This window comes from Tamandua tetradactyla, chromosome 2 (assembly GCF_023851605.1).
Source record: "Tamandua tetradactyla isolate mTamTet1 chromosome 2, mTamTet1.pri, whole genome shotgun sequence".
Classification (NCBI taxonomy): Eukaryota; Metazoa; Chordata; class Mammalia; order Pilosa; family Myrmecophagidae; genus Tamandua; species Tamandua tetradactyla.
In genome coordinates this window covers 10,246,720-10,271,973 of record NC_135328.1, presented here as the reverse complement: position 1 = coordinate 10,271,973, position 25,254 = coordinate 10,246,720, and the positions used below count along the sequence as shown (strand labels likewise).

The 25,254-nt window shown below is 51.0% G+C and overlaps 1 protein-coding gene across 6 annotated transcripts in view; it reads right to left on the bottom strand.

The window, feature by feature from the left end:
* The window catches only part of SEMA4D (semaphorin 4D), a 170,426-nt gene that overhangs the window by 68,955 nt on the left and 76,217 nt on the right, over positions 1–25,254 (bottom strand). For 4 of the 6 annotated variants that reach the window (XM_077139543.1, XM_077139544.1, XM_077139539.1 and 1 more), the window contains exons 3-5: positions 19,707–19,779; positions 4,720–5,084; positions 2,742–2,887 (exon numbers count right to left, since the gene is read on the bottom strand). In XM_077139543.1, coding sequence (XP_076995658.1) covers positions 2,742–2,887; positions 4,720–4,819 — 246 coding nt within the window. In that variant the 5' untranslated portion in view covers positions 4,820–5,084; positions 19,707–19,779. Of the gene's footprint in view, positions 1–2,741; positions 2,888–4,719; positions 5,085–8,280; positions 10,986–19,706; positions 19,780–19,869; positions 21,443–25,254 lie in introns of those variants that run through there. The other 2 variants (XM_077139541.1, XM_077139542.1) reach the window with 2 other exon arrangements.

Sequence of the window (25,254 nt, the reverse complement as noted above, 5' to 3'; positions counted from 1 at the left end):
AAAGCCTCCCTTATGGAAGGCCCCCACAAACCTGCTCCCCCCCCCAGCCCCAAAATGCTTACTCTCCCCAGGACATATTCTGTAATTAATGCAAAAAAAAAAATCCATTTTTTTTTCATTCAGAGAATTAAAGATAGCTAGCTGCTGGGTGTTGGGAGGTTAGGGGCACACAGTGCTTCTTAAAAGCAAATGGCAGCATGGCGGACCATAGTGGCTCAGCAGGCAGAGTTCTTGCCTGCCACGCAGGAGACCTGGGTTCGATTCCCTGTGCCTGTCCGTGCGAAAAAAAAAAAGGCAGCAAGCACCTGAAGCCCCCTAAAATATGTTATTCTAAACTAATGGGGCTGGCTTCTTGCAAAATGTCCAAAAGAAGACACAGCCACAATTCTGAGCATATCTTCACAGCAGTGTACACCCCAATCGAGACACAGGAACACAAAGCACAATCCCACTCGAATTGGCAACTTCTTTTAGAAATTGAAGTATGGATCATTTTTTATCATGAATTTACATGGATGTACTAGGACACAGAAAAGAGAACTGAGTAGGTTCCTGCCTCACCCTCCCCACCCCTGGAGGGGGATTTGCTCCGACAGTTTGCCGTGATCCCCTTACTGTTTGCTTTTCTTGGGAGTGTAAGGCTCTCGAAGCCTCTTCCCCCCCAGGGAACCCAGGAGGCAAAGGACGGCTGGCTCTTCCCAACCACCCACACCCCAATATGACCATCTCCCCAGTAAACGACCTTGGACACACTGTTTGCAAAGGATAACACAATCTCATTTATGTATCCAACAAAATTAAGTGCGATGTTAAGGTTTGGAAATAAAAACAAAACAAAAACTCAGAGAGCCAAGCCTCCTTGTACAAATGGCCAATTCCAGGTCTGGGGTAGAAAAATGTTCAAGATGAGCCTGGAGCATCTTTGATTCCAGAAATGCAAGAAATCACCAAAGATGCCTACGCTCACGTCAAAGGACCCGGAGTTAGCCTGAAGAGGCTCCACGGGTCAAAGACGGGGCAATCTGAGCATCCACAGCACTTTAGCTGTATTGACTGGAAGCACATCAGATACGTTTAAACTCATGAGTTGATCATAATACTAAAAATCAAACAAGTGAAAAAACTCACTGTGTCCCTTTGGAGAGGAACTAACTCCCTATTTTGCAAACTGGTAAAGAAAGGCAAAGAATTCAAGCAATTCTCCTACCTCCCACAAAGGAACTGTACCTCCAGGGAACCAAAATAACTGATGAAGGGAATCTTCTCTTTATAGGAGGTTTCTGGCCGATTAGTAAAGCGGGAAGGATAGAATTGGAACATCCCACTTTGCAACCCTGGACGAATGCTGGGCCTAGGCTTTGGTCACCAAAGGCCACGGACTTCCCAACAGAAGGGACACCAGATAGAACAGCTGCCAGCCCCGTGAGGCGGTCTTGCAGGGCCCTGCCCCTGAGTGCGCTAAGCCTGCAGACCTGACAGCCACCCCCGGCTGCACAGAGGACACACGCATGTCCTGAGGGCACACACCAAAGTCGAGGCTGGGAAACAAGCCTTGGACACGCCAACCAGTTTTCTCCATAAACAAAGTGAGCAGCAGACGCCTGTAAATTGCAACTCTCTAGACATCACCACCAACTGCAATGCTTTTGACCTGATTCATGACTATTTAAAAAGAATCCCAAAGATCACTTAGGAGAGAACTGGTAAACAAACTGGAACACAGACTATCTGAAGACACTGGGGAGTCAGTGTTAAGTTTTTGGATGTGAAGACAGTGTTTTGGTTATTCTTTCCTTTAAGGAGACATATGCTAAAATGTTTATGGATGAAGCACGTGGCATCTGAGATTTGGTTCAAAGTCACCTGGGGCCCAGGACGTGGGTGAGTGGGTGGGGTCAGAGGTGAGAGCAACAAGAACGAGTGTGGTCACAGGACAGGTTTCTCTGAAGCTGCAGTGGGCATGGGGTTCGTAATAACAGCAAAAGAAGGGGTGGTCCCTGGCTTGTGAGCCCAAACTCAAGTAGGAGGGTCGTGGGGGCTGGTGGCCCTGGGGGGTAGGGAGAGGCCACACGTGGGGTGCCCATGAGAGCTGGGTTTGGAGACATGGGGATGTCTGTAAGGTCTGCTGTAGAAGAGAGGGAAAGCAGCACCTGCAAAGAAAACAGGGTGACGCACCAAGGAAAAGGGGGGGCACCCAGCTGGGAGCCAGGGATCTGCTCTGTTGGGAGTTGTTACTTGTAGCAGATGGGATTTCACAGCAGGCAAAGAGCTCCCACACCCCTTACTCAGACCTGTTATAGGAAGGAAGGTATTATGCATTACAGACTCTGGCAGGTGAGCAGAGACAAGAGCATGAAGCGAAAATCCTGGAAGCAGAACCTGGACTTCCCCCCTCCTGCCCGGGGCTCTCCCTGTGACATCACACTGGGGCTCCACTGCCATCGTCAGAGACACCGCACTTACCGCCGGCAGCAACGTGACCACCTCCCCTACTCGGCACATAAGCTGCAGCGAGTCTCATCAGGCTGAAGACCCAGTTAATTTCATAATTCTGTCCTGACAGCGCAGGATGCAGGGGATCTGATGCAAACAGGCGGCTGCATATGGTAACTGCCTTTTGAGGGTCCCCTCTGTGCACAGGCTGGGCCCACATGGAGAGGGGGAAAGGGAGCCAGCACCCGGGGTGGCCCTGCAGCGAGAGGGGAGGGGAGCCGGCGCCCCGGGAGGCCCCGCACACATACCTCCTGCTGCTTCTCGGTAATATTCAGGGCATTCAGGGCAAAGACAGCCTCCCGGGCGCCCACGTACAGGGTGTCCCTGTCCTCGCTCAGCAGCAGAGTCGAGTAGTTGAAGATGCCTGGCTCGTGGAAGTGTGCCAGGGGCACCTCTGCAGGAGGCGGGGTAGGGGGACAGGGAAGAAAGACGCGTCACACATTTGTCGGTAGAAAGGTCGCCACATGGCCGAGGGAGAACTGGCTTCTCTGGGACACGCGGAAGCCAGAATCAGTGCACTGTCGTGTTACAGGGCCAGGCATGCATTCGTGGCAAGGGTAAGGCTCTGGCGGAGGCCAGAACTCAGTCACCTCTAGGGCAGAGCCCCAGCAATTGCCATTCTACAGTTTACCCCACTCCAAACCCTACACAGCAAGATACACAGGTAAAAAAGCCTTCCTCTGCAGTTCCCTGCAGCCTCCCTCTATCATCTCAATAAACTCCCATCTGTGGTTTTATTAAAATCACCCATAGATTAGGTGAATGAAGAATTTAACTATTCAGAATTTTCATACTCAAGAAATTTTTGGTGATAATCACAACTTACAGAGTAAAGAAACAAGTGACCTTTTTTTTTTCTTATCATTTACTAGGTACATGTATCAACAGTTACTTTAGGAATATGAGGAATTAAACCATAAGCTACTCAGGAAGATTATAAACTCATCCGTACTATTTTCTAAGGAGCTGTTTCTTTTTAAAGATCTGTTGCTTCTTTTCAACCCTTCTGGCATCTATTTGAGGGTCCTGAGCTTGGCTTCCCATATATTACAAAAAGCCTTCACTTTATTAAGGACCAGGTGTTAGCAGTTTTTGTTCTTCTAGTTTTCTAGTGTCAAAGAAAGATACAAATGGGATGACATTCCTCTCTGAGTGCCTCCACTGCTTATAAACATTGTCCTTCAATTCTGTGCAAGAAGACTTTCAACCAAACAAGCAAAACCTCATGCTTAGACATAAGCTCTCAATCCACCAAAACCGAAAAACTGGAGGGTCCCAAGACCCATCTTCCAACAGAGAAAAATACAACAGAAACTAACAAATAGCAAATGATAATAATGTGTATGAAGCCCAACTCCACAGATAACTTAACTGTCCTCAAAATCCATCACCGTTCTCCAGGGCATGGGTGGCAAGTGCTCAGGAGGGGGCTTGTTCTTGGTTGGTATGGTGGTTAATTTCATTTGTCAACTTGGCCAGGTGATGGTGCTCAAGTGTTCAGTCCAGCAAGCACTGACCTGTGCTTGTTATTATGAGGGTGTTTCATAAATAGGATCTGTACCTATAATCAATCCATTGCATCTACAATCAGCTGATTGCATCTACAATCAACAAAGGAGCTTGCCCTCAGCAGTGTGGGGAGTCCCCTCAACCAATCAGCTACAGTCCTTAAAAGCCAGAACTGAGGATTTCAGAAGGTAGAAAGAATTTCTCCCACAAATTCAGCCAGCATGCTTCTACTGGGAAGTCTGGAGACTAAAGACTTCAACATCACCTTTATCGAAGTTTCCAACTTGCAGCCTGAGCTACAGCATTCCAACTTGCCAGCCCTCATAGTCCCATGAGCCAATTCCTTATAATAAATCTCCTAATATATGTCTGAATCTCCTGTTGGTTCTTTTTCGCTGGAGAACGCTGACTCATACAAGTAACATGTACCGAATGTTATCAATTAACAAGGAGATAAGCATCCTTTTACGGGTCCCTCTACTTTAGAAACCAAACCAAGGGCCCTGAACAACTCCCAGCAAACATCTCCGGTTACCAAAGGCATGTCCTCAGAAAGATCTGTAGCTTCCGTGTAGGAAGATACGAATTGCACAAACCTCCCAGGAGCACAGAATCCAACAGAACAAAGGACAACATTCTACCCCAAAGAGCTCATTCTCCTGCCTGGTAGTGTGCCAGGCTGTTTCACATGCACCCCGGGCATGGCTCGGTACTCACCTCTATGGTCCCAGGTGATCCTGGGTACAGGTGCAAACGCCACGGCCGTCCCCAGCGCCACGGCCAGGGCTGGGAACAGCCCCCCAAGGGGGCCGAGCATGCTCACTGGGCAGGGGTGGCAGTGGGGGAGCTCTGGCAGCAAACGCTCATGTGGCAGGAGGAGGCTCAGGTGGGCAGGTGGAAGTGGAGGTTGGGGGGACGCTGCTCAGTGCCTGGGGGCCACAGCTGGCAGCATGGCTAGAAGCTGGTGGGCGGTGGGATCCATAAGAGCCCTCATTTCCCGGCACGCCAGGCAGAGAGAGGGCCACCCTGGCTTCGGCCAAGTTCCCAGGCCCCCAGCTTCTTTGTGGTCTTTAGAGGCAACACTGAAAGTGAGAAGGAAGACAATGTGGTTATTTGTGTAAGACTCCTTCCAGCTTCCCCTGACCACATCCCCTGGTGGAGAGGGACATGGGGGACTCCTGGTGGCCACCCTGGGAGGCAGAGGCCAGAATGGACACCTCCCTGAGACCCCTATCTCACACACAGTGGAGTGAGGCCAGTGGAGTGAGTCCAGGAGCTTCCTGGACCCCACCAGGCAGGACAGACCGACAGAACAGGACTCAGTGGGGAGTCTGGGGGACACCCGCCATCGCCAGCCGTACTGGTTGCCAGGCTTCCTTTCTCGGGCAAGTGATAAGATGAGAACGGAGGGAAGGAGCCCAAGGGTTTCAGTTTCCCTCAGAGGCTTTTGCTTTCCAATTCCTCTAATGCTTTCTCTCCAAGGAAAACAGCCAGACAGAAGCAAAGGAGTCGCACGGAGGGGTTAACCGCTCTCAGGGACAGGACTGCCACAAATGGAGCCGCTCTTCCTGCTGCGCAGGAGGAAGTTTGCCCACAACAGAAATGCTGATTATTAACTTTGATTTTTCCAACAAGACCAAAGCACCCCATTCAAAGAAGGGGCTTGTGCTTTGTAGCCAAATTGCAGGATGCCAAGGGGGCACCCACAAGGTCTCCTGGCACCCCAGATCCACCCGTGCTGGCTGACGTCATGGCCCCCTCGCCAGGCAGCCCCCACCTGGCCCCCACCCCAGCCTCCAGGAGGAGGTCTCTGCAATGAGCTGCAAAACCTGCTCCCTGCAGGCCTGGGAAGGTGAGGTAAACAGAGGCACAGGGTTCAATGCAGACCCCAAGGGCCAGCAGGGGTCGGTTGGAGGCTAGTGTCCGAGACCGGACTCACGCTCCTAAGAGCTCGCTGGCTTGACTGAAATGCCGGCAAGATCCTCTCCCACCATGTTCCGGAAACAAAGTCACGGCCAACTGCAGAGCTCCCCAGAGGCCAAGCAAGCGTTGTCCCTTTCCACGAGGGTGAGCCGGGCCCTGGTGTTCAGGCCAGCTGGGGTCGCAGCCCCCACCCTCTGCGCTGCCAAGTGAGGCTGGAGGGCCTGGCAGGCGGCTGGTGCCCCGTCCGTACCCGCACCCCCAGGGCTCCCAGTGCTTCTGACACGAGCGGAGATGCCTGTCCTGAGGGTGCTCTGGGAAGGGCGGGCAGAACCCAGCAGGGGGCAATAGGGATTTCTATAAAAACAGTACCCGCCCTGCCCGCCCCACAGGGTCTGCAGCTCCGAGGGCAGACGGGGACCTCTTCACCTGTCCATGTCGCCCGGCTGGCTCGGGCAGGTGTCGGCTCTGGGGGTGTCACTGCTGGGTGTGATCAGGAGTGGGGTGCAGTGGGGGAAGCAGGCGAGCAGCTGCCTGCTGTGAGAACTCAGAGAGTGGGGGGTCGGGGTGCCCAGGCTCAGAGCACCCCCACCCCTCTTCAGCTTTCAGACCACGCCCCATGCTTGAGGAAATGCTTTACTGGCTACTGGTGGTAGGTGCAGACTAGGGGTGCAGCAAACCACCCCTAAACCCCGCCCTTCTCCACAGCCCCCACGTGGGAGGGGACAGAGAGGGGCCCCAGAGGTGGTTCCCCACTGTACTTTTATTTTTTTTAACATGGGCAGGCACCAGGAATCGAACCCGGGTCCTCTGGCATGGCAGGCAAGCATTCTTGCCTGCTGAGCCCCGTGGCCCGTCCGCCACTGTGTTTTAAAATCAGACTCTCCGTGGCCAAGACAACTTGGCTCCTACACCTTCCTGGTCCCTGGAGACACCAAGCTCTGCTTTCAGGGGCCTTGGAGCTCCTCCCTGCCTGCTCTGCCGGCCTGTCGGCACCCCCATCCAGCCCCCCCCCGGCCCCCCCCCCAGGACCAGCTGGCCCCAGGGGGCATGGCCCCGGGGCCGCCCCACCCCAGCGCCTACACAGGCCTCTCTCCTAGTCATCAACCGTGACTGACACCCTCCATTCCCCCCCACTACACCTCGCCAGATACCAACTCCACCTCCAGCTCTCCCCAGGCTGCCCTTCCCCTCCCACGGGAGGCCCCTGGGGTCAGCCGTCCTCACCCCTGTCCCTTCTTCCAACCCCGGCTCTGAGCCAATCCATCCCCAGGTCCATCAATTTCCCCCCCCCCCCAGCTCCACCTCCACCCCACCTCTCCACAGACACCACACCTGCCTGAGGCGGCCTGTTTTCTCGCTCCCGCTCACACCATCCTCCACTGTCTCAGCCTTCAGAAGCAGCGTGTGGCCCACCAAACTGTTTTTCCAACTGCTGCAAATCTCCAATATCTCCACCCAGCCAAGACAAACATCTGGAGCATGTGTGAGGTGGAAATTTTGTCCTTGCCCCACTGCCTGCCCGGCGGGTCCTCACCGCACCTCCTGACATCTATGAACGCCCTCCCAGCTGTGTCGCCACCTCCAGGAAGCCCTCCTGCGCTCCATCCTCAACCCTCCCCAGAAGCATCCCCCACGTCCCCATTGCCCTGGTCCTTCACCACATCCTTGGATGGTGCCAGGCAGCTCGTATTTGTGTCCATAATGCCAACCCCAAGGAAGGTGAGCCCTCTTCTGACCCCTGCTTACACCCTCTAAAGCCCAGCAAACAGCCAGGCCTCACCAACCATCCCTCCGGCTCCTGGAAACCTGTGGCTTTGCTCCTGACTTGCCAAAGCAGAACCTGGGGCCCAGAAGGGTGGAACCAAATCTACAGTTCTCAGCAGTGCTCTGGGCTTCACTGGGTCTTGCTTATTTTTCTTTATTTCGTGTGCCTACACGGCCCTACTACTGCTGTACTTGTTTCACGTCCCCACCCCGCTGCATTAATGCACCTCAGTGCCCGCCTCTGCCCGTCTTCCTCCTTTTGCTTCTGCCTCTCCTCCATTACTCTTCCTGGCCCTGCAGGATGGGCCTGGCCAGCCTGAGGCCTGCCCCTCTGCTCCCCTCCCTTGGGGGCCCCGGAAGCCTGCTGATTCTCTGTGTCCTGACGCACCGGTAAGCTCTCAGGAGCAGGAAGCACGCGACATCCCTCCCTATCCTCCGGGAACAGGCACATCCTGGGCTAGGGGCTGGCAAACTTTTCCCACAACGGGCTGGAGAAGAAATACTTTTGGCTCTGTGGCAGCAACTCAGCCCTGTCCTGGTTGCGAGGAAGCAGCCACGGGCGACCTGTGCACTCCCAGTAAGATTACTTACAAAAGCAGGTGCCACTCTGCAGGCTAGGGTTTGTCACCCTCTGTGCCAGGAAATTCCCAGTGGCAGTAAGATGGGGCAGCCCCAGTGCAAGGGAAAACCATGCGCTCCACACGGCACCAGATGCAACAGAAAGCCAAGATATACAGCTGGAGGTGGGAGAGAAAAGGCAGCTTTCTCAACGAGTCCATGCAAGATCTAATTCTCTTTGGAGTGAACTCACAAAGCTCACGTGCATATGTGTGTGCCCACGTGTGAGAGAGACACACATTCACCGTGATGCCAAGGTCGGGGGGGGGGGGTCCAAAGTTCTCCAGCCACCCCTTGGGGGACCCAGGCCCAAGGTGGGTCCCATTAGCACTTCCTGGCCTGAAACCCAGGCCAGGCTACTTCACTTAAATTTTTCTGCATTTCTAATGTGACACTCTTCTTAAGTGATTGCATGGAATGCCTGGTGAATGATAAATATCCATGCAGGATACCATGCAGATGGCCAGACCACGAGGCCCCAGGAAAGTGCTGTGCCACTCAAGTGAGTGTCGTGCAGAGAATGCACAGGGACACTCCCTCTGACCTGTTCCCCGGCTAGAAGGCTCCATTCTGAACAGAGTGTCTGCCCTGGGACCGGAAGAAATAACTGGAGAGAGAAGTTCCTCCCGTGGCCCCCTGGCACGTGGGTTCCTGTATCTGCACCTGCTGAAGGAGGTGCAGTGCTGGGGGACCCTCTCCGCATGAGAAAGAAGCATCAACTTTCAGGAACTGGGCACGAAAAAGGTTCCCCACGAGCTCGCACCACCTTCTTCACAGCCTCCCCCATTTTTGTCTTTCTGTCCCGGCCAGACTGACCGCACCGAGCGCAGTCCCTCTGCATGCCTGCCTACCACCTGCTGCCTCCCCAGCCTGCCAACACAGTTCAGGGTATTTCCTATTGTGATTCTTCCAGGAATGATGTGGGTACGTTCCCTTGCACAGTCTCACTCATTTACCTGGGAGGCTCTGTTGTCTCCATGCGATGGATGATTAACTGGCAGGGATTCCCCAAAGCTTCTGGGATCCAAGCTCCCAAACAGGTAATGGTTTCTAAGTGGGCTCCAGTTAAGAAAACTCTCTCAATTATAGGTTCAGATCATCCTAATTTCAGGCATGCTCACAGTTACCTGCCATTACAGTGCCACTTCCCATTTACAAAAGAGAAGACTTGTCTGATAACAAAGTTGCTGTAAGAATTAAATAATATTAAGAATTAAATAATGTACGTTGCACTGACAGATAGGGGTGAAGTTCCCAGGGAGTCTGAACACACCAGACCCAGCTTCATGGAACAAACCTAGGGGAGCTGGCACGTGGACACACTCCACAAATGAAAACTCTGTCCTTCTTACTCGAGGTTCCTATATGGGCAGTGTGGCTAACTGAACTGTGTCCCCAACAAGACAAGATGATTTCAAAGTCTTAATCTGCATCCCTTGGGGTGTGTGCCCATTTGTGAACGGGACCTTCAGAAGATGCAGCATCAATAAAGGTGGGGACTTGGCTGTGAAGAGGTTCTTCGAAGATCCTGTCCAGGTGCCTTCATCCCTATGACTGGAGGCCCAAGAAGACCCCACAAGCTGGCCAGTGCCAGAGAGGAGGGGGAGCAGGCCCCTTGGTGGTGGACCACGGTCACCACAATGCCTCTGGCATGCTGATGTTGAACTTCTGAACTTCAAAACCGTGAGCCAAAAAGCCTTGCTGCTGAAGCCAGCCCGGTGGGCAGTACCTGTCCGCGCAAACTGGCTAACTAAGGTCACAGCACAGCTTGGTCTCCAACCTGGGGAAACCATGATGGCAATGCTGACAGCAACGGCGACGAAGCTGTCTACAGGGCCCTCTCAAGGGCCTGTTAAAACCCTCTTCCCCGCCTTTTGGAGCACGGGAAATCCATTGGCTTTTGAGGGGTATGGCATTTTCCCCAATTCGGTGTCACAGAAATGACACAGCCAATAATATGAGTGCTGTGGATGTTCAATCCATGCTTCCCGGCATCACACACTACAAGAGTATATATGGATCCCACAGCCATGAGGAAGGTGAGAAGGCAGGTGTGCAGGCAGGGCAGGGGTTCCCCAGAGGAGGTTCCCACGAAGCAGCAAGAATGTAGCAGACCCGCCCAGGTGGACCATCCCAGCCGGCTCCAGACGCTCCTCACAGGTAGGTCCTAGCCTCTGCGGAAGGATATACGCACAGACAGGGCGACCCAGACACAACCCTGCCTTCATGGGGCTTGGCCTCCAGCAAGGGCAAGTGTCTGTACCCAAATGTAAATGGCTACAAACTGCACTGAGGAAAGCACAGGGCGGCACAACAGAAGGTGACGGCAAGAGACCAACTGATACAAGAAGGGATGGCCTGTCGCAGGGCCAAAAGGAGACTGGGTGGACCAGAGGCGAGCGTGAACTAAAGCTACAGCGACCTTCGCGTGAACTAAAGCCCTCCTGCCCACCTGCCTTCTCACCTTCCCCATGGCCGTGTGGGATCCATATAAACTCTCGCACGGTATGAACGTACAGCCCCCCGATGCTGGGAAGCATGGATTGGACATCCATGCCACTTATATTACTGGCCGTGTCATTTAAAGGACACAGGGCCTATTTTTCATTTCCAGTCCAGCACTGGAGGGGAAATGGTTTAGAATTCCTCTCTTAGGTCCCTCAACTGAAATCCATCCTCTGGGGATGGATTTCTCCAGGCAGGCTTAGGCCCCAGGGTCAGGAGATGGAGAACGTCCCTTTTGGAAACTGATGCACAGAACACAGAGACTTATTTCAACTCTCTCCTTGAACCCAACAAAATGACACTTTAAAAGGACATAAACCCTAAGGATAAAAATTGAGAGGGGAAAGGAAAGCAAGTGAGGGATGCTGACAACCTTTGGAAACAGAAGGAAAATATCTAAGTAGTAACCAGTGGTGTGCTGGCAAACTTAACAATCGGCTCTGGGGGGGGGGGGGGGAGGCTATGAGGCTTATGCCACTTTCCGTGGTGTAAATCCTCCCACCATTGCTGAGGTCCCCGAACATGGAATCAGGAAAAATAAGCAGTAACAACCCACCAGATAGACACAACAGACAAGCTACCTCAAGAACAGATAATAACAATAATAAAATGATATAAAATAATCATATAAATACACAAAGTATATAAATGTGTAAAATAATCAAGAAGCAATGAGTTTCAAGTATCTTTACTTTCAACATAATTTATTTAACTTTAAGTTTGCATATTTAATAACAGCTGTGGTTGCAATCAGTTCTAGTGTCCCGCGGGCAGTAATTGATTTTGCAGAGGAGAGAGGGCTGAAATCGGAGCCTGCAAGGCAGGACCACACAAAGAAATGCATAGTTGAGAAAATGAAAGGGATTTTAGAAATTAAAATTAGATAAAAGAAAGATGATGTTCAATGGAAGGATTGGGAGACACAATGGAAGAGGTTTCCTAAAGGTTGAAAGAGATGGAAGAAGGCAGAGAGAGGATAAGAAAATCAGAGGATGAATTCTGGAGGCCACATCTAACTAACAGGAGTGCGAGGAATTGTCAGAGAAGCAATAAAAAGTTTTCCAGATCAGAAAGACATGAGTTTTTAGAATGAAAGTGTCCAGCACAATGAACACAAAAAGACCACCCATTTCAGGCACATCACTGGGAAATCTGAAAATTCTAGGAGGTGAAGAGCTGATCGTGAACTCTTCCAGATGGAAAAATGGTTGCTCATCTCTCTATATGTGTGTGCACACACACACACACACACACACACACACAGACGCTGTCATGGTCAGGTTCATGTGTCAACTTGGCCAGGTCGTGGTACCCAGTTGTCTAGTCAGGCAAGCACTGGCCTGTCTGTTGCTAAGAGGACATTTCATGGACTTAAATCATGACCACATTGGCTGCATCCACAGCTGATGGCATTTAAGGGGAGTGTCTTCTGTAACAGTGATGCTTAATCTAATCACCAGAAGGCTTTTGGGGAGGATTCAGAAGAGACCATCCTTCTTCCTGCTTCAGCCAGCCAGCCTCTCCCAAGAGTTCGCTGAGGACCTTCACCAGAGCTGCCAGCTGGTGTCCCGCTCTACAGACCTTGGACTCTTAAGTCCCCATGGTTGCGTGAGACGCTTTAAAAACTTTGTATTTATAGACATCTCCTGCTGATTCTGCTGCTCTAGAGAACCCAAGCTAATACACGTGCCAACACATATACTGTTGGTTTTGTTTCTCTGGAGAACCTAAAACATCCCTCATCCTCATCCATCCCACCCCCCCAAGCCTCCAGGTAAGGCTGCTGCTTCTCAGACTTGCCAAACTCGGCCCTACTTCAGGGCCTTTGCACATATTCCTCCTTTTTCCAGAACATTCTTACCCCAGGAACTCTTTATGGCTCCAGCTCCTTCCATCCCTGCTGGTTTGCTCCAAGGCTGCCTCCTCAAACGCATCCTCAACCCCTTGTCTCACCCTGCCCCCATGCTCCGTCCCTCCCTCCTGCTTTATCTTCTTCCCAGCATGTGCATCTATCTGAAAATCTCTCCAGATTTATCCAGTTCTGAGGCAGGTTAGAATCCAGGGAAAAATACAAATATCCCCAAATGCCAGAGCACAGCACATGGCCCTCTGAAGAGAACTGAGACTGAGAGCCCAGGGGCAGAAAAGTCCACAAAATAGCATCCCAATTGAGTAGGAATTTAAACCAAACCTGCGAACAGCAGTTACACCAAAATTTCAGGGAACAGTTAAGTTGTCCCTGAATCAGAGCCCTCCAAGAAAATGCCAAAGCAAGTTTCAACAGGTGCTTGGACTAAAAGGATTCTTCGAGCTGGGCTGGCATCTCCCTTCAAATAGTTTTAAATGAAATAGTGAGAACTGTCAGGAATTATGATCACTCGGGCTGCTCAACTTGGTCAAAATGAAAAAAAAAAAAGTTCTTTAATTAAATTGATTAAAGCTCGGAAGGACCCCAGGCACCCTGTTGCTTAGTAACGCAGCAAGCTGTCCACCTCATGCCCCAGCCCCTGATCCGTCCTGTCAATGACCAAGGTCTTTCTATGTAAGCCCACACTGGCTTGCTGGCATGCAGTCTACCCAGGTCTGAGTCTTTTCTCATCAGAAGATGCCAGATTCCTGACAGCCTAGATCAGACTCTGCCTCTCGTTTTCCCGAAGACTTGGCTGCCTCTTGGCTCTTTAAAAAAAAAAATCAACATGCCAGCAAAAGGTCAGGAAGGATTCCCGCCAGGCATGGTTCCTCTGGGGAGGGTGAGAGCTGGCAAGGGAAGGAGGAGAGGGTGGAAGGGACTTGTATGGTTTGCTTTATGATATTGGAAAGGTTTGATTTCCCCACCACTTTTCCAACAATCACGCATTGCTTTGTATAATTCAAAAACTGTTTTAAGCAAAGGCACACGCCGCACCCACACAAATTTGTTTTCTTCACAGGTTTTTCTAGGAACCATGGCTCCTTCCCTGAGCATGCACAGCTAGTGATGAGATGTCACATTACAATCTCACCCCCGACGTTTTTAATTACAGGCCACTGGACAAAAGGCGCATGTTGCTGCTTTCTTTAGCATTTCTGAGATGTAAGGGTACCTTGCTGGACGCTGCTGCGTCTGATGAGTGTGTACTCTGCCTTGACAGTGTGGAATTGTTACCCCTCTCATTTGGAAAGAATGACTGCAGACAGGAGCCCATTAGAAAGACGGGATTACAAAATGTCATTCCCATTACACACAATGGTACCGCTTCATAAAAAGCACGCTACCCCACTTTAAATGTCAGGCAAATGGAACTCAGAGGGGGGCCCTGAGCTCAATCACTCCTGGGTCTGAGCAGATCGCCTGTCAGCGCTTTTCAGACAGCAGCCTCTGCCCATTAGTGGTCTCAGAATCAGCTCAGGAGGTCGCAGCATTGCCAACGGAATATACAGCAACCAGCAAGGCCCAGGACCATCTTGTTAAACTATTTTCAAATAAACAGGTGTATCTGTGTGTGCGCATGCACGACTGTGTTTACGTGCAAGTGTGCTATGTGTGCATGTGCATACACTGTGTGCACATGTGCATGTGTTTGTGTACACACATTTGTAGGTGTGTGCATGTGCATGTGTGTGCAATTTGTAGGTATTTGTGCATGTGTGTATACATGTGCATGTGTTTCTACATGCATTGGTAGGTGTGCATGCATATATGCATGCATGTACATGTATACATATGTCTGTGTGTGCATGCTGTATACATGCATGTGCTTGTGTGTGCACATTTGTAGGTGTGCACGAATATATGTGTATATGTATGTATTCATGTGCATGACTGTCGGTATGCATGCATAGATGCATGTAAACATGTGCATGTGTTTATGTGTGCACATTTGTATGCGTGCATACATGTATGTGCATATACACTGTGCAAATGTGTATGTGCGTATGAATACTCTTGCAGCATAAAAACCCGGCTCTGCTGCTATACCACATAGATATGGAAAATAACTGGAGTGCTTTGGAGGGGGAGGGGGTCCGGGATAACCACATGCCTTCCAGGATCATCACACCCAAGACTTCCCCCAGCCTCCCTGAGGGTGGCGTCTGCTCTCTCAGGCGGGAGAGGCAAATCACAGAAGGGACAACAGTCACCATCCCAAGCTGAACCAACATTCAACCCCCCTCGCTGGCATCTGCAGGGAAACTGGGACGAAGGCTCTCAGGTGACAGCTGTGGACACGGGGACTCTAGAGACTGCCCTGAGGTCCTCCAGACCTGTCCACCTCTGCTGCAGTCAGACTACCCAGAGGCCTGTTCCAACCTCCATTTCTACCTCCTTAAGCCTGCCCTGACAGTGGGCCTGTGGGTTCCTGTCCTCCCTGCCAGGCCCTGAGCCAGGATCACCGAGGACACACCTGACCCCATGGGTATCGGCTTTCACCTTCCCTGGAGGGATAAGTGGCCTGTGGGCTCCTAGGAAGCAGAAAATGGGGGAAGCCACCTGGTTCTGATGCCCTGCTCACTCCCACCCAGGGGCTGTTTCCCACCTCAGACTCCACCCCCACCTCGGGCTCCCATGCCGCCCCTCAGGCTCCCACCCCCCCCCCCAGGCTCCCACCACCCTCCTCGGGCTCCCACCCCCACCCCGTCAGGCTCCCACCCCATCAGGTCCCACCCTCCACCTTGGGCTCCCACCCCCCCCCTCGGGCTCCCACCCCCGCCTCGGGCTCCCAACCCCCATCTCAGGCTACCCCCCCACCCCGGACTCTTTCCCCACCCCCGTAACCTCAGCTGCGGCCCTGACACTGCCACCTGGCAAACCCAGGATAGAAAGGCTCTTATCCCATCAGGAATCAGGAACAGGTTTCAGGAGCTCTAGGTGTCACAAGCATAACAAATGGTTTACTGTTTCAACTCTGGTTTCCCAGAACTCGACCCCGGACCCAAGGGCCAGCACTCTCGGGCGCAGCAGGGACACTCGACCCTGGTGCTGCACCAGGCAGCAGAGGTGGCAGGCGCCGTTGCACGATGGCCCGCGCACCTCCAGACACACCCCGCAAAGCTGTGGGGGTTCAGGGCCATTCCAGGGAATGAGGCAGACACGGTCCCTCCTTCTGGGCCCACTGACGTGGGGCGGTGGGAGTGACAGATGTGCAAATCATGCAAGTGAGGTTAAGGGGCAAGTGCTGTGATGGCGACAGCAGTGTGGGTGGCAGGGGCAGTGGCCCAGGCGCTGCTTGAGGGGGGAGAGCCGCGCCTCTCTAGCAGGCACCCGCCATCTACATAGAAAACGAAACCATTCCACGACAACTCTTGACTCGTGTCCTCAGATGCACAGGGACGAGGGGCAGGTCTGTACACGTGCACACAGGTGTTGGACACACCTGACACAGTGGGTCCTCGGGTCACTGCACCCTCGGGTGGCTGTCAGTATCGACTGCTGGACACTGGCCCCTGGGGACAGTGCGGGGTGGTGCCAGGACATGGCCAGCCCCGTGGGGGTGGGGGTGGGGGTTGGGTGGGCCCGCAGCCCCTGAAGAAGACCTGGACATGGTATCTTTTTCACCACGATCCAATGCCGGGGCTGCAGCCTAAGGCGCTCAGAGCCAGAGACGAAACACGCACGCAAAAGACACTGTTTACACTGGGAGATGATTCAGTGTGTCACAAAAACGGGTGGTTTAATCCCTGCAGTGGCCTGTAAAGGGGACAATATGGTGTAAAAGAGGTACACAGCAAAGCTTTGCCTTCCCTGGGTTTTATCTGGATTCTTCACTTCCCTCCAACCCTGTAAGGTTTCCGACCTGCAAAAATAACTCCAAGGGTGCCCAACTCCACGAATAAAGAGATGCAAATTAAAGTCAAATACCCACTCATCATCTGTCAGACAGCAATGACAGACGGCTCCTCTCCAGCGCGGGGCAGTGCAGGGTGGCAAGAGCCCTTTCGGAGGGACTCCTCTGAAGTGCCCAAACATAACTGCACAATCCTCTTTCCCAGCAACTCCTAGGGCAGCAGGGCATGCACACGCAGTATACAAAGCCACCTGTCTGAGGAACTACGAAGAGGGGCAGGTGGACACCTCCTGGGGAAGGCCAGACAGTGGGTAGGAAGCCTGGAAGGTGTGGGCAGGCACCATGGGCAGGGGGCAGGTGCAAAAACAGCATGCAAACAGCCACCACTGTGTGCACGGGGAGGGCCTGCGGGGCACATGCACATTCACTGTGTGCACGGGGAGGGCCTGCGGGGCACATGCACATTCACACAGAAACACGACGACGCACACACACACACACATACACAGACACATGCAGGGCCTCACACGGCATACACCATGCAGACATGCGGGATGTTTGCAGAGTGAAAGTTGCCTCCTACTTGTCTCTGGGTTGCTGCCTAAACTGTCATTAAATAACTGCTGCCGAAGCAAGGGCGGGGGCTCCTATGGGGATACGCTGGGAGGGGCAATCAAAGGCCACAGGAAAAGGTCTGTTTCTTGAAGTATCAGTCACACTCCTTTCTCCCGTGAATAGACTTTTTCATTCTTTCAGCATGCATTACCATAACCGAAGAGATGCATAGTTATAACGATAGCAGCACTTACACGAGAAGACTCTATTTTGCATTCTTCAGTAGGCTGATAGCTTGTGGGTTTTTATGTTGAGGAAGAAAATAAAAATTGTCTAATGAAGGGCAAGGGCGTCTTGGACCAGTGGGGACTTGGTGGCTTTATGCAGCCGGCAGTGTTTTTAATCCAGAACTGGGGGCTAGAAGCTGTTTGGCCAGGGTTAGAAATGCAAACCTGACTTAAAGGCACACAGACACATACAGATATACACACTCACACGGACGCACAAGGACAGTCACACACATAAGCACATGCAGATACGCACACTCACATGGACACACAAGGACATAGGCATACACACACACAGATGCGCAGATATACACACTTACACAGACCTACAAGGACACAGCCACACACACAGGCATACACACTCACATGGACACACACATGGTCACATATAGGTTCACACCCTTACGCACACATGGGCATACACACACATGGATGCACCCTCACACAGACACACAAGGACATAGGCACACACACAGTCACGTGTACACAGCCTCATGCACACATGGGCATATGCACACACAGACATACACAGATACACAAACCCACACTGATACACAAGGACATAGGCACACATATACACGGTCACACATGGATACAAACTTTCATGCACATATGGATACCACTCATGGACATACACTCACATACAAAGATACACACTCACATGGACGCAAACATGACACACACTCAGGGATACACATCGATATTTACACACACACACTCAGACACATTCATATGGCCACACACAGACACCCACAGACACACAGTCAGGCACAGCCACATGTGCAGTTACACACTCCTATGGACACACCCACAGACACATATGAACACGCACACAAACCTATAAGCATCAGCTACGTCCGAGAGGGAAGAGAACAGGCAGAAAACTCACTTTTTATGTTTATTTGTTGAGAAAACAATGAGTTAGACTCTTCGCATTACTTTTGTAAAAACATTTAAACGTTAAAAAATTACATCTGACCTACGCCTACTCAACTCAGTGTAAAAAGCATAAAATCCAACACGTTCAGGTAATGAAATTTTCTACATGTTAACCTGTTTCTCAGATTTTGTCTATTTCCTGCCAATTCTCTGCCCTTTTTCTTCATTTACCTGAAATGAGAAATTACAACTTTTTCTTATACATATGTGAGCAAGGCAAAAAGAGAGCAGGAAAAGTCAATCATCTTAGGTTTCCACACTGGAATTCTCTAACTAGTTAATAGAGCAGAATAAATACACAGAATATTGGAATAAATTGCCCTTATTTTCAATTTCTTTGTATCTAAAGATTGCAAACTATTTCTAGGAAGTAAAGGGAGCCACAAACAAAATAAAAAACAAATGACCTATGGGGAACACAAATCAAGGAAAAATTCCTGGTAGCAAAGTACCAAAGCTTAGGAATCTTCATAAATAAAGCATTCTAAAAAACCAGTAAGAACCACAGTGTCCTCACCCCAAGAGAGCAGATAATTTATTTTAAAAACCCACACACATAATTAGCCAACAAACAAAGAAAGTGTTGAGTGGAAGGAAAGCTGTGCTAACCAAAAACGCCCCACCAAACTGGCAGGACAAGTCCCAGGGATGAGACCCAGCTCAGCAAATGCAGGAATGACCTCCTGTCAGCATCCTTTTTATTGCAAGTGGAGTCGCTGGCCCTGCTGGGGCCATCTGAAGGCCCGTGAATAACATATAAAGGGAGAAAGGGAGACAGGTACTTTGTTTGTTTTATTTCTACACATGAAACTGGGATTTCTCTTTCCTCTAACACTAAAAATTCACAGTTTGGAATTGACCAAAAATAAAGGCACAGCACACAAAGTTACTGAGATTCAAAATAGGGTGACGTGGAGGGACTTTTGTTTTTACGTCACACCTTACCCAGTGAAAACCACTGCCCCCAAAAGAAAACCAAGCTTTCTGGTGCATTCTAGGCCAGGGGTATTAACCCCTTTGGCATCAGAGTCGCCATATGACCAAGAGCAAGTCTGGAGGAGAAGCAAAGAGAGAGAACACGGGAGAGGAATGGGGGTGGGGGGTAGCACAGGAGGAAGAAGGAACCCAGAAAGGGGGCCCACAGGGGTAGGTGCTGGAGGCGCCTTCCCATGGCCCCCATCTCAAGATAACAAGAGGGGACAGCAGCCGAGTCCAAATCTGCACCCCAGAGGCCGTGTGGGGACCAAAGCCTGCCCCACGCCCCCATCCGCTGGCGTCCACCTGGGCTTCTGCAAAGTACTCATTCTGCTAAATCGTCAACAAACATCACGAAACAAAATGATCTTACCTGATTCTCACACCTCTGTCCCAATGGAAACTTTCCGGTCACTTCTAGAAAAGCATCTTCAGAAATCTTTGCTCTGAAAATAATGGAAAATAAGAATCCTTAAACACGAAGAGAGATGTTTCCATTCATATAAATGTGGCATGGATTCTGGACGGGCACTGACAAGAAATTCTTGCAGTGTCTGTCTGCTTGCCGTTTAACTCCTTGGAGTGCCTGGCAGGTGCCTCTTTGACCCAGGCTCAGCTTGGCACTTAGTACTTGTGCAGATGGGAGGGCGGAGGTGGCTGTGCAATCACTCACCCAGCAGCAAAGGGGGAAGTGTGACCTGGCCACAGTCACTGGCGACCGAAGCAGGTCTGTGGGCCCTGAGCACTGTCGGCAAAGCCTAACTCACTTCCTGGGGCTAAACGGCCCGAGTTCAGCTCACTGTTCCCCCACCAAATAAGAACACTTCCGTGCAAAATAAGCCACTCACAAAGGAACCACGGTTGTAGGTTTGCACAGTCCATCCATCAAAATGTTTGCTCTCCCCAAACCATCTAACTGTCTATCAACTTGAGTTCTAAGACCTTTGAAGTTTATCTTTATGGAAATCAGAAGGAAGGAGGCAATGAAAGAGAAAGCAGCAGAGACTACGTGTTACTTGCACAAGAAAACGATTTCCTGTGGCACCAATTTAGTCTCATTTTCTTTTTTCTTTTTAAGGTGAAACTCACATAACAAAATGAACCATCTGAAAGCATACGTTCACAGGTTTCTAGTACACAAGGTTGTGCAGCCCTCACATCTGCTAGTACCAAAGCATTTCCACCACCCTAAGAGGAAACTCAGGACTCATCAAGCAGTTACGCCCCTTCCCTGCCAACTGCAGTCTACTCTCTGCCCTTAGGGATTTGTCTACTCTGGTTATTTCATGGAAGTAGAACCACAGCTCCTGGGGTCTTGGATGACTGGCTTCTCTCACGCAGCGTGGTGTTTTCAAGGTTCATGGCAGGCATCAGAGCTTCATTCCTGCTGCTGGCTCAGTAATATGCCAGCTTCCTTTGGTTGTGATTATTGTTTTTGAGCCAAATAGAAAAAGGTCCCACGGTTGTGTGGTGAGGTTTCCATAGCGTGTTTGTTACCCCTGCACTGGGATACGCCCCTCAAAATCGGGATCCCTGACCCAGTTACATCACACTTTTATAAAGAACAGAACTGGATAAGAAGATCCAGAATCGCAAAAGCAGAGGTCATTTGGTAAGGCTGAAGCGGGTTTAGAGGCTGGCTGCACTGATGCCAATGCCTCCAGAAACGACAGCAACAAATAGACATTTTCAATCCAAGAATCAAACTCTGGCATAGTTTGGGTTGAGAGTATCTTTCTACCTCTATCTTAAGAGCTCATACAATTAATGCTATTTTTTTCTGAGGACAGCAGAGAAGCAGGACGGAAGGCTCTGGAAGCACAGTCGATGCCCCCCGTCCTTGACTGGGCCCTTCCTATCAGTCTTTCTCCCCCATAAATGGCCTGCCCAGCTCCCAAGGAGCAGGGATGCAGCCACTGGGAGCCCGGGTTCCAGTCCGACTCGGCACTCCACGTCGCACAATTTCCAGCCATCTGTCCCCCTCTGAGGCCTCATCAAATACCTTGAATCTGCAAATGAGACACCAAATTAGTCAGCGGAAATGATTATGATTCATGAGGTCCACTGCAGGAAGCTTCCAACAACTCATCCTGAACTCTTTCCTAGCGGCCACAACCACCTCTTATGGTCAATTTCATAAGGCAGAAAAATATGTTCACACACAAGCAGTACTGTGCTGGGGAAAGCCATATTCAGTAGACACGGAATCAGTGATTTAAGAGGAAAAGAGAAAACAACTTACGGATAAGTAAGAGGTCTGGATAAAAAACGTGAACGCCAAATTTTAAAGCTTCAAAACGCCTCTTTTCTGAGAATTAAATAAACCTTTGTCACTTGAACAATAAAGAGCCCAGAACTGCTTTGCCTGCGGTTGGAAGAGACACGTAACACGTCCACCGTATTTTCATGGTATTGGACAACAGGGAACAGCAGGTTTGGGGGTAACAAGAAGTACGACTGCACCTTGAGTAACTTCAAACAATGTACCCTTGACAGTAGAATCCTCACCTTCCACCCTCAGGCCAGGTAGCTTCTAGCCCCCGGTTTCTGGATTAAAAACACACTGCTGGCTGCAATAAAACCACCAAATCCCCAACTAGCCCAAGGTGTCCCCATGCTCTTCTTTAGACATTTTTTCCTTCTTCCTCAACATAAAAACCCATAAGCTATCAGCATACGAAGAATACAAACTAGAGACTTTTTGTGTAACTGCTAATGATATTGCTAAAACTATGCATTTGTTATATATATGATAAAGTGCTAAAATAAAAGGTTCATTCACAGGAGAAAGGGATGTAACCGATCTTCGAAGAGAGAGCCTGTTTGGCCTCTGAGTGCCCCTCCCAGATTATCCTGAACAATGAAAGGAAGACAGGTGGGAGCTGTTGTTTTGCTTTGACAGCAGTTATTTACTGGCAGTTTATGACAACAACAAAGAGACAAGGAGGAGGTGGCTTCTACCATGCACATGTCTTGCCACCATCCTGCAAATATTACCTTATCTTCTGAGCATCCCTGGCCTCAGCAGAAGGCAGGTGCTGTTTTTACTACAAAAAGAGAAAGGTGGTTAAAGGGAAAAGCCTGGGGCTCGGTGGTTCAAGGACCTGGGATTGATCCCAGGCTTCACCACTTATTCGCTGTGTGTCCTTGGCAAAGTTACCATTCCTCTCTGTGTCTTCTGTTTCCTCACCCAGAAAATGGGTGTAATAATATGTACCTCCTATGGGTGTTTGGAGGGTCATGAGGTAATCTACGTGAAGTGCCTCACATTTAGCAAGATGCACTGGGAAAGTATTATTTGTGATTTTTATTATCTAGGAAATAGGGCCAAGGACACCTCAGAGAGGGAGAAAAGGTAGGGCTGCCTTCTGGATATAAACCCCAAAGAACTAAAAGTAGGGACCATACAGATATTTACACACTGATGTTCAAAGCAGCATAACTCACAACAGCTCAAAGGTGGAAGCACCCCAAGTGTTCAACAGCTGATGAATGGATAACAAAATGTGGTATATGCATATAGTGTAATACTATGCAGCTGTGAAAAGGAACAAAGTTCCAGTGTGTGTGACACAGATGAAACCTGAAGACATGTTGAGTGAAATAAGCCAGGCACAAAAAAACACAAATGCTGTTTGATCTCATATGAAATAAGAAGAATAAGCAAATTTTATAATGACAGGCAGTAGATTACAGGTCTCCAGGGCCCCAGGAGCAAGGAATGGGTAGGGCATGTTATTGCTTGACAGGTGTCTTGCTTCCGTTTGAGGTGATGACAGAGTCGGGGTAATGGAGAGTGGTGAAAGGAGCACAAGACTGAATATTCCATGCCACCAAACCATACACTTGAATGTGGCTAAAATGCAACATTTTTTAGTTGTATGTATGTTATTACTGTTGTTTTTTTTTTTTAAAGGCAGGGCTTAGCTGTGAGCACGTGATACCTACTCTCCAAAAGCTGCTGGCCTTAGCATTTCACTGTTCAAGGCAACAAGGGGGCTCACCTTGCCCAGTCTCTGGTTAAGTCCTCTCTGCCTCTGGGTCGTAATTCAAACGGGAGCCCTAGAACCTCTACTACATAATATTATGTAAGAAACAGATGGTACTCGCTCCTTATGCTGCCTGGACCCCAGCACAGTGGGACTTATGTGGAGACAGTGCAAATGCTGCCCAGGAGGAAGGGGCCACACTGCCCTGACACACCGTCCCCAGCTGGCACCGCATCTTGGTAAGAATGCCAAGGACCCGGAGAGGTTTGCGGCCACGGCATCCTTTCCTGTGTCACGACCAGCAAGGCTCCCCGGGGCTCCCTACACACATGGATTTACAACGAGCCTTAGGAATCCACGGAGAAGGAACATATGGCCACATGACGCCAGCACACAGCTCCTGGAGGACAGTGCCCTGACACCGCTGAGCCATCCCATTCGGCGTCACTAAGCCAGCACGGGCCCCATCACTCACTCCCCAGGGGAGCGTGCAGGCCCCGGCTGCCCCACGCCCCCACCTGCCGCTGTCCCCGATGCCCAGGGATGTGGGCGCCCCTGCCCACTCACCCCACGCTCCAGGGTGCTGAGCTATGCAGCTGTGATCTCCAAAGAGGCACATGCTTTGCTTTCTCCTTGATAACCCACTAAGCCGGCACCATACTGGGGATTAAACTGCGACCCTCACAGAAGACGTTCAAGTCCTAACCACCCCACCCCGTAACACCCCGTCTCGTGGGTGCCGGAGGACCTGTGCAGGCAGGTGTTATTATTCTTTAAGGTGTGGCCAAGCTGGGTGAGGATGAGTCTTAATCTGTTTGGCTGAGGTCCTCATAAACACACGAAACTGGACAGGGAAGCAGGAGCCAGCAGTCGGCGGAAGGTGGAGGAGACAGCTGTTGTCCTGCAGCAGAGGCAGAGAGTCAAGCACAGGAACAAGAGAGGATGGTGGCGGAGCTGCCGGAAGGCTGCAGGCTCGGGAGGAGGCTCGGCCTTGCCGCCCTGATGCTCTGCGTCCAGTCTCCAAAACTGCCAGCCAGTCCACGCCTGTGGTTCAAGCCAAGGCCCCGTGTGGTGTTGGTCAGCCGCCCTGACGATCTAAGGCCCTAGAGGGCTTCCCTCTGCAGCCCGGCAACACCCCGCCTCCCCACACCCATGGGGAGCTTTAGGCCCCAGCGCCTGCTTGGGTCCACTCCACGGGTGCTCTGGGGACCAGGGGCAGGACGCCTTTTATACGCCCAGAGCTGCTGCCGTGAAGGAGACGGGGAGGCCCGGCACCCTGTCCACTCAGCAGCCCCTCACCCCAGCTCAGCTCAACGCTGGGAGGTGCCCAGGGGCTGTGGAAAAAACGGGGGCTCTCACTGCAATCCGTACCCCACCCTACCCGCCTGTATGGGGTGAGTTTTGCACATTAAAACAAGATGCTATTTACGCCTCAAGATCTGGCATTAAAGCGCATGGGGAAGGGGCCAGGGAGGGCATTTGCTGTGACAAACTGTCTAGGGGCTACATCTGCCGAAACACCCATATCCAAGACCCTCTGCGGCGATTTTCCTCCAGGAGTTCAGTAAAAACACACTCCCATGAGGGCAGGACGCTCTGGATACAGGACATTCACAGCCAAGCACCCAGAAGCCCACCTACGGGGGATGGCGGTACATAAACCAGGGCACATCTATAGGATGGAGGATTACACAACCGGAAAAAAGACCAGCCGCCACTGAAAGGAAAGGACGGCTGAGCTGTGCTGTTCAGTACAAGAAGAGGTTCTGAAAAGTGTATCTGGATGTTTCCCTCTGTGTGTTACAGGCCAAATGATGCTTATGCATGTGTATGAGAGGGAAGTTTCTGGAATTCCGTCAAGGAACAATTAGCAATAACTCTACAGAGTGGGATTTGATCTGGAGCAGGAATATTCTTCATTTTTTACTGTAC